Below are 12,260 nucleotides of genomic sequence, written 5' to 3'. Positions count from 1 at the left end.
TACCCCTTCGCAGGCAGGGAGAGGCTTTAAGGCCATGGCCCAAGGGCATGCAGTGACTCCTCAGCAGCCCACAGCCATCCCTGCTCCACTCCAAGGGCTGGAGCTCTAATAGCAAAGGGACCCCCCCTTTGCACATCCTCCATTCGCTCCACAGGCACCACATTGTGCACAAAGGCCTCAAACCTTTCCCCCAGCAAAAAGAACTGCTTGGAGCACATCCTGCAAAGGCTCCATAACCCCATGGCCACACGATGCTGAATGACCATGCAGCAGGGCAAAGGGACTGCCCCCAGCACCCCTCCAGGTGCCGCAGAGCAGCGCACATCCCCTTGGCATTGGGCTGAAAGCCTCAAGCTGCACGTACAGGGTGATGAGAGCACAGCACACGAGAGCTGGCACCAAGCTGAGACACGGCCCCGTGCTCCACGGCCAGGAATGAGCCAGGGGATCAGGCTCCAACCCCCAGGGAAGAGAGCAGAGGCCAGGCAGGGATGGAAAAAAAACCCAGAGAGAGGAATCGTCTTTATTTGTGTGTTAACAGAGGGAACAGTTCGCTGCTACCCGGCACTACAGGCATTAAGACTGCACGAAGCACTCAGCTGCTCACTCTCCTACCTCCCAAACCCCAACAGCTCAAGCACAAGAACACACGCGGTTAAACTGCCCCCAGCCCCGCTGCAGCAAGGGGAGAAGAGATCCAAGCCCACTCCCTATGTTCACAGCCATGGTACCCATCCATATCCAGCTCTAACGCTGCTTCAGGGTTGTTGAAGAGCATTTCAGGAAGCTCTGGAGATGCTGCTTGGAATCAGCACTTCCACATGAGGGAAAGGGGCAGCCTTGCTGCTGGTGATGCTCAGGTCAGCACCAGAGCAGCACAAGAGGAGCTGCACCTTCAGGTCTTACCCCAGCTCCAAAGCACAACAGTGGGGCCAGGAGGGCGTCCCTGCTCTTCCAATAGGTGAGGAAATGATGCTCTCCCAACCCAACCCGTGGACCAATAGCAAGAAACCTAAACAGAGACAGGCAGAGACTACCAGAAACAAGGGATTTACATTTACAGGTAGAAAAACCCTCCCATAACTCTTTAAAAAAAAAAAAGAAAAAGTGTATTTTAGGTTCTACAACTGCAATCTCTTTAGGAAGTGAAGGATCTGCGCTGTGAGGATGCTCGGGGGTATCTCCTGCTGCTATTTTACCCCCCCTGCCCCGACAAGAGGATTAGAAGAAAACAAAAGTTATCCAGATGAGCTCTTCAGCTGCACATCACCTGCAGGGAGAGAAGGCAAAGCCAGTGAGAACACAGTGGGAGCAGTCAGGCTGTGCTAGGGGAGGGTGATGGAGCGGTGCAGGATGAAGGCTGTGGGCAGGAGTTATCCCACAGTCCTCACTTTCCCATCCTTTAGGAGCCCAACGCTGCCTTCTCCCTTTCCCCTTGGCACATGCAGATGGCTCCAGGGGTCCAGGTAGCTTACAGCCCAGCCCAGCCCCTCTCAGCTGCAATTCCCCCTGGGAATGGCACTCACCTGGCCCCTGCTCTCAGTTCGCGTTTCTCTGGCGGACGTTCTTGTCCTTGTGGTTTGTGGCATTGCTTTTCCTGGGAAGAGAAAAGGGGCAGTGAGGAGGAAGCCCCATTGATGGGCACAAGCTCCAGAGGAGCAGCAAAGAGCCAGCAGGACACTGTGGAGCATCCCCAGCAGAGACAGGGATGCCACTGTCCCAACTCAGGCAGCAAGCGGAGCACTGGGGTCGGGTTTGGGCTCCACTAACACAAAACAAGCTGTGGCCAGGCTGGAGGGGCTCCAGAAGGGCCACAAAGGTGACCCAAGGACTCAGCAGCATGTGAGGAAAGGCAGCTCAGGGGAGAGCTCATCCCCATGTTCCAGTGTTTGAAGATTCCCTTTTACAAGGAGTCAAATGGCAAGGACTCACGGATGTAATTCAGGTCCTAAAGATGGCCAAGAGGAGATGAGGGACCAGAAGAGAGCCAGTTTTGAGGCACGGGTGCCATCTCCAGTTCTGTGTGGTTTATACACAGACCCCATTCAATGAACCTAAGGGGGGGGGGGAAGCCTCCCAAGCCAGCAGAGTTATCCCCGTTATCCCCACACCAGCCAGAGCACATTCCCTGGATGAGATCTGCCAGGACAGATCTGGCTGAGCAGGAAAAGAGGTACTTACAGTGGTGCAGAGCCTCCATCATCATCTTCACGTTCCACACAGCATGGAAGGAAGAAAGAACAAACATCAGGGAAGATGCAATCTCTGCCACCTCTTAAGCCCCTGGGGGCTGCATTCCAGGGAGGTCATGGGATTCATCGGATGCCACTGCCCCAACAGGGCTGAACCCAAAGGGCAGCTCACCCCCAGGGCAGAGCAGGGGGCTACTGCCCCCCCCAAGCTGCTTCTTGTCTCGGCTTAGGCAAGGCACAGACTTAGACATAAGCTGCTGTTATGCAGTGGCTTCTCTTGGCACAGGGCTGAGGTTGGGCTCAGGGGATAATGAAGTCCCCATCACCCCCTGCTCCCGAGCACAGCTCAGGTTTGGTGCCTCATCAACCCCAAGGCATGAGGCAGACCTGGGAAGCATCCAGAGAGGCTCGATGGCATCCATTTGGCATTGCCAGCCTGTGCATCCCCAGGCAGCTCTTCCCATCCCCAGTCCTTACAAGTGGGAAAGGAACAGATGCACTGGGAGAGGCTGCCATGGAGCTACCCACTGCTGCCCCTCAGATGGCTCCCAAAGCTCAGGCTTCAACAGCCAGAGGGGATTCCACAGAGGGTGTTCCAGGAGTGAGGTTTTCAGCAGCGTTTGGGGGGGATCAGGAGGAACACACTCACACCACAGCCCTGCTACACTGAGAACCACAGCTAAGAGAACACCTCTACCACGTGCCGAGCCCTTCACCAGCTCCTTGCAATGTGCCACCCCCCAACAGAAGGTTCCCCATCATCTCCTGCCCAGTCCTCAAACAGCACTGAAGCATCAGGACCGCCTTGGGCACCACGACCTGCAGGCAGCTGGTGAGAGGATAGAGGCAGAAACAGGGCTGGAACTAGCTCCTTACCGTGCGAGGTGGCACCCAGCAGCAGAGAAGGGAAGAGTGGAAAGATAACACCAGCAAGGATATCATACCGTACCCCAAGGGCTTCTCCCTACCCCAGGTAACAGGGAGCAGGCAATTCACAACCACACCCCCCCAGGAACAGCCTTTGTCTGAGCTCTCCAGAGGGGCAAAGCTACAAAAGCCCTTTGAGGAAGAGCAGCACTTTACAGCAGGGAGGCGTGCTTGAGTGCTCTGCCCAAGGACACTTCAATATACACACCCCCTGTCTTTGTGTCCAAGCATCTGCTACAGTGGGTCAGCACTGGACATGGTGTGGACCAGGCTGATGCCATCAGAAGCCGGATCACTCACCACACACAGGCTATAGATGGGGAAGATGCAGCTACAACATCCTTAAGGCATCTGCTTCCCACCCAAGAGCTTCGGAGGGACAAAGCATCTGCTTGTAAAAACCACCTCGAGTGGAATTCCTCAACCCCTGTGGGCAGGGCAGGGCTATTTGGGAATTTCAGTCCCTCCCCTGCACCTCACAGCCCAGGTCTGTGTCCCCGCCCCCCCCGGCAGGCAGGAAGGATACCAACCCTTTACACCTCATTGTTAACTGGATCAGATAAGGCAGGAGCAGCTGGGCTCACACAATGCAGATCCTTACTGATAAGGAAAGGGAGGAGCCGGTATTTCCAGAACAGATTCAAGATAGCACCGGGCTCCTCCAGGCAGGATGTGTGGATCTAAAGGTCCAAACCCAGAGCCTTGAGCTCAGCCTTCACTCCCACAGTCCCTGACTTCTGCAGCACCAGGAAAACCTCTCCTCCTCCTTCAGAAACCAGCTCCTCCAGCACAGGAACAACCCAGTCCTGCTCCAGCGCCTGCAGAACGCAGGGGCACCGAGAGACACTGGGTCAGGCTGACCCCCATGCAGCCAGACCCAAAGCAGAGCTTGCTGCAGGCCTCTCCAACAGGGCCATTGGTTGCAACTTCACACCTCGAGTAGTCTGATGGAGACCACCCCGTGGCACATTTCACCTGCACCCTCCAAGTTCCTTCATCTCCCCATAAAGATTTAACCACCCCCCCACCTCTTACCATCAAGAACCTCATCCGGCTTCCTCCTCTTCTCATAGATGAAGATGATGGTAACGAGAACAAGGACTTCTGCCACGATGCCCAGGAAGGGCCAGAGCGCTGCGAGGCGGCTGCGGACGCGCAGGCTCACCGTGGCGCTGCCCTGCCCGTAGGCATTGGTTGCATTGCAGTGGTAATCACCCGAGTCCTCCTCAATGTTCAGCTTCAGGATGCGTAACTCCGTCTTGTTGCCACTGGACTTGATGATGTAGCGCCCAGACCCATTGATGATGGGCTGGAGGGGAGGAAGACACAGCTCTCATGGCGGTGCTGATGCACAAGGGGAGATGCTCGCTCCCTGTGCGTGGGTCCTACCGCTGCCACGGCACTGAGCAGCCTGCTCTGAAGGAGCTGCTGCTGATGGGAGCGAGGTCCTCTGCCCCTTTGCTGGGCAGGAGGAGAATGGGAGAAGGAGCATCAAAGCACAGCACTTACATCTTGGCCATGCTTGTACCAGACCCACGAGGTGACAGGAGGGAACGAGCTGCACTTGCAGACCAGCACTCCCGTGTCCCCCTCGTTGCCGTGCTCGGACTTCTTGTACGCCGTCACTTGGGGTGGAACTATGGCAAGAGAAAGGGAAATCAAGACACTTCCTTGAAGGAAACACCTGGGTTTGTATTCCCTGGGCACAAACAGGTCACCAGAAAGCTTAGGTTTGGTTAGGGGGTTTGGTCCCCTCACTTGCCCATAGAAACCCTGATAAAACCGAGCTGCTTCTGGTAGCATCCTTTATGAGGAAGGGCTAAAACAAGCTTTATAAAGCGTGGAGGAGGTCACAGCTTCCCCACTCGGGCCCGGAAGCAACTGGAATTACCTGAGATATTCAGATGTCCTTTTATCACTGGGTTTGTTTTGTAGATGCACTCATAGACACCAGAGTGCTCTTCCATCTTCCCCTCGATCCTACCAAAAACCAGGAGAGCGCATGAGCATCTGGCACAAGTGCCACGAAGAGACCCCAAAGCCCAGCCCCACGCATACAGACACCAAACAGCACCAGCACTCTGCTCCATAGGCGATTTGTCCCATTGAGACCTCGCCATGAACCTCCAGCCTCCTCTCTTCACCAAGTCCAACACGGGTCTGTTAAATCAGTGACCACCGAGACCTCGTGGGCTTGTGGCCTGGTTCCTGCAGAGCAGCAGCTTTCTCTCCCTACCCCAACGCCACAGGGCCTCTACTTCCATGCTCTTCCCTCTTCCATACAGACCCCAGGCTGAGCAAAGCCAATAGGATCTGAATGCAGCCCAAGGGCTCCCATTACGCTGCACACCTCGTGGCAGGCATCACCCCAGCCTCTAAAGGGCCAGGCAAGGAGCTTTGGACCACAGATCCCAAGGGAGGCTTTTCTTCCCATGGAGAAGGCCACTGAAACACATGGCAAAGTAGGGGCGGGGGGGGGAGGAAAAAGCCACCCAGGCTGGGTTATTCCAGCCAGATCCCAGCTCAGCACTAAATCTCCTGTTTTCCTTCTGTAAAGCTGCTGCAATGAGCTTGAGTGGATTACGCTGCACCGCAACAACCACCTCATTCCACAGCCTGGGACCGGGCGCTCCAGGGAAGGGGCAGCGAAGTCGGAGCCCCAAAGCTGGCCTGGGACAAGGGGCTCTTTGTTCCCTGGGCCGTGCGTGACGCTTCCCACTTCCCAAACCCACTGAGCTGAGGAATCGAGGTCACGCGAGGGAGGCTGGGTTATAAATACTTTAATCCTTGTTCAGCTCCCTGTTGCTATGGGGAGCCGGGCACGTCGGCACCGCCACACAAAGGGATGCGATGCCTCTCCAGCTGCTGGGTCAGAGCCAGCCAGGCCTCACTGTAATGGGAAGGGAAAGCTTGCTGCACTGCTACAATGAGTCTGGTATTCCCATTACATCCCCCCCAACCAAAGCAGCTCCTCGATGCTGACCCCAACTGCAGGCAGCATCTTGGCTTGTTCCCATTGGAATGGGCTTTGGGAAGGTGCAAACCACCCCCAGGGCAGGGACAATGGTCCAGCTCTGGCCCACTGGTGTCAGCCCCAGCCGTGCTGCACATAAAGCAGCAGAGCTTCTGGCTAAGAGATCTGGTGTATCATTTCCCCTTCATCCTCCTCCTTTTTGCCCCTCTTTTCCCCACGAAGGGGAAAACATTGGGGTTGCCCAACATTAAAGGTCCCTTCCAACCTCCGGAGTTGATCCTATGATTCCCAAATCTAGTTCTACTTTGACCTTACGTTTAAACCCTTCCATCTGCAGCAAGACTGCAAGCATTCAGTCAGTTGACAGGAACCATTAACTGTAAAGAAATCCCTGTGCCCACGTTCAGATCCTTATCTGACCTTGCTCCCGACACTCACGTGTAGCTGGTGAAAGCGCTGGCGTCTGCATCCGTTTGGAGGACCTTGTCCCCGTGCGTCCACTCGTGGCCCTGGATGGGAAGATACTGCCCAGTCATGTTGCAGGCCAGGACCAGCTTCCCAGAAACACCGGTGACTTGAGCTCTGATGTCCGGACCTGCATGCGGAGACAATTCCATTGGAGTCAGCACACGGCATTCCAGGGGTGATGCGCCAAGACCCTGGGATGCAAACTCCCCCCCAGCTCCTTCTCCTTGTCTCTATCCCAGCTTCCACTTACCTCTGTCAACAGTTTCCTACCAGAGCTGACAATACCAGCAGTGGAGACTCAATATCCAGGCACCGTGGGCCTGATGCACCTCGGGATAACCCATGGGAATCCCATAGCCTCTCCCACCCCGAGCAGGATCACTGCCTTGTGTCCTGGGGGATTCTGAGCCCCCACTGCCCCTACAACGGGTGCAGCTCCAGCAGAGCTCAATAAGCAATGGGAAAGGTGGTATTGGGAAGGGCAGGGTATGGCTCTGCTCTTCTGAGCCACCGCAGCACCCACCGCCCAGGACCTGAGCAGGTTTAGACCCCCTCCCTCCAGGTAACATAACCAAGGAGCCCGTATGCAAACACCACGAGCATCATCTGATGCAGCCCAAGAGGTCACAGTTAGGACACACAGAACCATGACTCCAAAAGGGCCCGGGCCTCCACGTGCCAAGCAGCAGTAAATGACACATGAGATGAGTCAGGCTTGGGGGTGGCAGTCCAAGAGCAGAGCTGCCACAGCAGCACCTCTCCCATAGCCCTGCTGCACTCCGGCTCCTGCTCTTCCTCCTCCCCAAACTCCCTCGCAGGAAGGTTCTGCTGGAGTTATGCATTGCCTGCCTGAACAGCCTGCTCTAACTCGAGCAGTCCCAATAGGACCTTAAAGGCACATCCAAATCATTCCCAGGTTCCTCTAGCTCCAAGCAGCCACCCATCCATCAGCTCGGAGCAGAAGGAACGCGGTCGCTCCCACAGGACAAGCAACTCCCCCCTCTCCCACCCACCCCAACCCCAGGCAGCGGCGCACACAGACACGGCCGTTCAAAAACGGTTGCACCTCAGGACACCCCAAAAAAGAAGGCAGGATTTGCTCCCCACTGCTTGTCTGGAGCAGCAAGGAAGCGAGCGGGAAGCACGGCGGGAGCAGCAGCTCTACGAGCCGGAGGGAAGGATTCTCAGTGGTGGTGGAAAAGGGCAGAGCCTCCCATAGAACGGAGACTCTCAACTCTACAACCAAGGCAGCACCAGCACTCGGAGGCACTCGGGAATAAGCGGTGGGGTTCCAGGTCTTTGGCTCCTCGGGATGGCCGCCGGGCGTTTTGGTTGGGAAGCCACAACCCTTTTTGAGCAGGGCCATTTCGGGTCACGTCACAGCGGTGAGGGAGACGACAGAGGGTGGGAGCCTCTCGGTTCTACAGCGGGAGGGTGAGAAGGGGAAGCTTTCGGGAGCCACAGGACACGGGTGCAGGGGTGAGCATGGCAGGAGACTCAAGACACCGGTGTCCCAACAAGTGCCAAGGCCTCGGGGGGGCCACTCACGTTCGATGACAAACACGTTCGCCTGCGAACGGATCCACTTGACTTTGGGGCTCTTGGACAAGTGGTTGCGGTCGGGGTCGTTGCTGGCCCGGCACTCGTACGTGCCCGAGTCGTCGCCGGTGAGGTTGGCGATGGAGATGGTGCTGGTGGAGTGCAGGTTGTAGGTGGCGTTGATCCTGACCCGGTCCTGCCGTGCTCCGTCCCAGAGCTGAGCATAGGTCTCATTGGGCTCGTTGCCCTCAAACCACCACTGGATCTCGGGGATGGGGGTGCCAATGGCCTCGCAGTACAGCTCCACGCTGTCCTGAGTCAGTCTCTTTTGAGACAGCGGTGACTTTATAAAGCCAGCTATGAGTTGAAGAGGTATTAGTGCAAAGTGTTAGTGCAAAAGCAAGAACCCACCCGCTACAAGCAACACGCATGGCTGCGACTCTTCCCTCCCTGCTGAGCTCTGCCCAGCTCAGATAGGGTTTAAGTGTTGCATCTCAGGCTGCAAACCCAGGGCGTACAAACCAGGACGTGGAATTTGCCACCATCCAGATGAGGACATCCCCCCCCCAGTCACACAAGGGGTCACACTGCAGTGTATGGGGAAGGGTGAAACATTCCCCGTCATACAAACAGTGAAGCCATAGAATGGGTTGGGACCTTAAAGCTCATCCAGTTCCAACCCCTGCCACTGGAGCAGCTTGCTCCAAGCTCCATCCAACCTTGAACACTGCCAGGGATGGGGCAGCCACAGCTTCTCTGGGCACCCTGTGCCAGTGCCTCAGCACCCTCACAGGGAAGAACCTGTGCCTCACAGCACATCTAATCCCACCTTTTATCCCAGGCAAGGCAGCTCTGGGGAGCGGGATCAGCAATAATGAGATCAGAGGCGTGAGGAGCATCCGCAGGCTTCAGGACTGCAGCACTTTGCTCCCGCAGCCAAGAGGCCCGGGGGGGGGGGCGGAGGATCCAAAGGTAGGTGTGGGCCTGCACAAGGCCAAGCTGCTGAGTTCTTTGGGCTCCCAGCGCTGTGGTCACCAGGAGCAACCTGCTCCAACCGTGACACGGGGCTGGGAGAAGGGCAGGACCCAGGGGAGCCGGTCCCAGGCAGGCGGAAGGGAGGCTCAGGCACCAGCACTGCAGGAAAGAACAGCATCCGTGGGTCAAGGCCACGGACGTGAGGAGCTCAGGGGTAAGAGGAACTCGGTGAGGTTGTGACATGGGCGCTGCCTACGCTTCAGATGTGCCCACACGGGTTTATGGGGCATCCCACACACGAACATCGCTTCCTGGGGATACCCAGCCCTGTGGTGTCCAGGCACAAAGGAGCTGGGTTTGGGAGTGAACTGGGGGCGTTGCGAATGCCTGAAGAGGTTTCCATGAGAAATCGGGATTTCGACCCCAAGTTTGCTCAAACTCCAGGAAAATACAGGTTAGTCTGCAAGGCACATTCCAGAGCCCTCAGCAACTCAGTGCCGCAGCTCTCAGGGGAACAAATTAGCTTTACATAGCAAAGAACTGGAAGAATAAGCACACCTGGATGAGGAAGGAGAGACCTAACCCCATCTGCCACCGAGGCACTGAGAGGGATCTCAAAGGGGAGGTGATGGAGCTCCAGAAGTCCTATGGGGGTATCAGCGTTTCTCATCTCCAAGCTGCAAATCCAGAAGCAGGGCCCTGTGCCCAGGCAGGCTGTTTTACAGCCCAGGTCTGTGATTAAACCCCCTCATTTTGAGTACTCAAAGAACCTTGTAATGCCCCGTCCTGGTTACAAACAGGCTCTGGTAAAGATCAAGGCTTCGGGGTGGTTCTGTGCAGCTACAAGGTGATTATTGTTTGCTGACAAAATGAGCCGCTGCAAGGTTATTTGCTCCCAGTTAGAGGGCACTTAGTGCAGTTCAGACAAGCTCAAAAGCCTGGGCAAGCAGGAACAACAGCAAGTCCCGTTTGCATTCCCTTGGGATTAACATCCCCTTTGCTCCCAGCACAAAGCCGAGCGGGAACGGCAGGCTGGGAAAGGCAACCGCCTCCGGGCGCAGCCCACTATCGACCTGCTGGAATCGATCAGAGCTGCTCCATCCTTTCCCAAAGGGGGACGGGGATGGAATCAGCTCCCAAACCCCGGGCGTTCCACAAGGAGCCCCCTTGCTGCTGGGCGCTGCGCGGTGTCGGAGGAGCCGGACGGGACACAGGAGCAGATAACGCTGTCCCCAGTCACCTTCAGCCTAAAAACAACCTCTCCCCCCCCGGAGCAGAGGGAGGAGCCCCGCTGGTGTTCAGTGTCTCTGAGCCCTGCCCCAGGGTTCACTCTCTTGCCGGGCCTGACCTTTGCTTCTTGGCCTCAGAAGGGGACATTTGAGGCCCCGAAGCTTTTTCCCATTGCCGCTAATAGCTGTAAACCCCACTCTGGCACCAGCGGCGGTCCCAGCCCCAGCACAGGTCAGAGGCGAGCGCTTGCAGCCAGGGTTCCTCCTTCTGAGGGCAGGGAGTTCAATCCCAGCCTGGGTTGGGTAGGAAAGGACCTTATCCAGCTCCAATCCCTGCCACGGGCAGGGACACCTTCCATTAGACCAGGTTGCTCCAAGCCCCTGTATCCAACCTGGCCTTGAGCACTTCCTTATATCCAACCTAAATCTCCCCTTCCCCACACTTCCCTGCATGATGAGCTACCAACAGAGCAGCAATGCTGCATTTCAAAAGGACCCCGTGGAATCCGCTCCGTAAATCCAAACCGAAATCCCTCACTTCCCAGCCCCGCACACCGCTTTACTTGTGCCATCAGCATCATCGCACCCAAAAGCCCCGCAGCCAGGGCAGGACCCACGTTACACAACCAACGGGGCTGCAGGGCAGCAATTCCTTCCGAGGCTTTGCGAAGCAAGGATAGAAACACCTTTCCCATGGCAGCCCATTGGAGAAGGGGATGCTCCGGGCGGGGAGCAGCCGGAATGCACCGTTTTCGGTTGGTTTACCCCCAAAACGCGATGTTTAGGAGGAGGCAGCCCCCACCCTCCCGTTCTGCATCAACTTTGCCGCAAGGAAACCTTGGGGACGGGTACTTCTGTAGCTCGGGATCTTTCACCTCCAGCCTTTTTGAGGCTTGGCACCGAGACCACAAACAGGCTGCGCATTCCTTAGCGAGCAGGAAAGGAGCCACACGGAGCAGGCAGGACCAGCCCACAACGCGCAGTAAAAACCACCTCCGCACCGGCCCCTCCTGCACCGAGCCTGAATCAGCGGCCGCGGAGCCCTCGGGGCTCTGCGTGCCCAGGCGGCCGCTGGCCCTCGGCTCCTTTGAGGCGAGCGGCGGGGAAGCCAAGCGCCAGGGCAGCGCACGGAGCATCCCGGCTCGCGTTGGGATCAGAGGGACCCAACGAGGAGCTCCCCGCACCGCACAGCGGGCCCCGCGGGGATTAGCGACTTACGGACCACGGGGCCAGCGTTAGGGCTTTAGGGCCCGGAAAGCCGCTACCGCTCCGTAAGCCCCGGAAACGGGAGAAACGGCTGCGAGGAGGAAATCCCCCCCCTTTTCCCTCCGGGAAAGCACCGGGGCTGCCTCCATCGCCCTTCCGCTCAGGGGACCCAACCCTTGCGCATTGCGCGACTCGGGCCGCCCGCACGGAACCGGCCCCACCGGAGTCTGGAGACCTCCGATAGCGGAGGCAAAGAGGACACCGAGCCCGGGGGGGTGCCGGTGCCGCCGCCGCAGCCCCGCCCGCCGTGCGACGTGCCGGCCCGCAGGGCTCCTCCGCCGCCGCTCCGCCCCCCCCCCGCCGCAACACCACCACCCCCCCGGTCCCGGCCCGTACTTGTCCCCGCGACGCCGGTGGCCAGCGCGGCCAGGAGGAAGAGGAGGAGCAGAGCCCGGAGGCCGCATGGTCCCGCTGCCGCCGCCGCCATCACTGCCCGCCCGCTTCGCGCCGCCCGCCGCCCGCTATAAGCCCCGCGCCGGGTCACGGAGGAAGGGGCGGGCCTTTGGGCGGGCCCGGCAGCCAATCGAAAGTCAACTCGGCCAGCAGCCCCGCCCACCCGGCGCGGAGAGGCCAATCAGAGGAAAGATCTGGTAAAAGCGCTCTCCTCCTCAAGCCAGTCCGCGCGTGGCCACGCCCACCAGGGGGGAGCGTAGCCAATGGGGAGGCGCGGCGGGGGGGACGGACGGTGGG

The 12,260-nt window shown here is 58.0% G+C and overlaps 1 protein-coding gene across 2 annotated transcripts; it reads right to left on the bottom strand.

Moving 5' to 3' along the window:
* Nucleotides 1–1,086: 1,086 nt before the first annotated feature.
* Nucleotides 1,087–12,002, bottom strand: BSG (basigin (Ok blood group)). 2 transcript variants are annotated; one of them, XM_057420071.1, is made up of 9 exons: nt 11,907–12,002; nt 8,110–8,457; nt 6,532–6,688; nt 5,011–5,099; nt 4,629–4,756; nt 4,155–4,428; nt 2,182–2,206; nt 1,527–1,597; nt 1,087–1,270 (listed from the first exon to the last, which is right to left on the bottom strand). In XM_057420071.1, the coding sequence occupies exons 1-8, from the start codon at nt 11,995–11,997 to the stop codon at nt 1,540–1,542; spliced, it is 1,170 nt and encodes a 389-aa protein (XP_057276054.1). In that variant the 5' UTR covers nt 11,998–12,002; the 3' UTR covers nt 1,087–1,270; nt 1,527–1,539. The 2 variants fall into 2 exon arrangements, with proteins under 2 accessions (XP_057276054.1, XP_057276046.1); XM_057420063.1 differs by lacking the exon at nt 8,110–8,457.
* Between the last annotated feature and the right edge of the window lie 258 nt (nt 12,003–12,260).

This window comes from Pezoporus wallicus, unplaced genomic scaffold (genome assembly GCF_028554395.1).
Source record: "Pezoporus wallicus isolate ANWC-B61680 ecotype Strahan unplaced genomic scaffold, APGP_CSIRO_Pwel_v1 contig_14248, whole genome shotgun sequence".
Lineage (NCBI taxonomy): Eukaryota > Metazoa > Chordata > Aves > Psittaciformes > Psittacidae > Pezoporus > Pezoporus wallicus.
The sequence above is the reverse complement of the archived record's forward strand: the minus strand, read 5'-3'. Positions and strand labels throughout refer to the sequence as shown.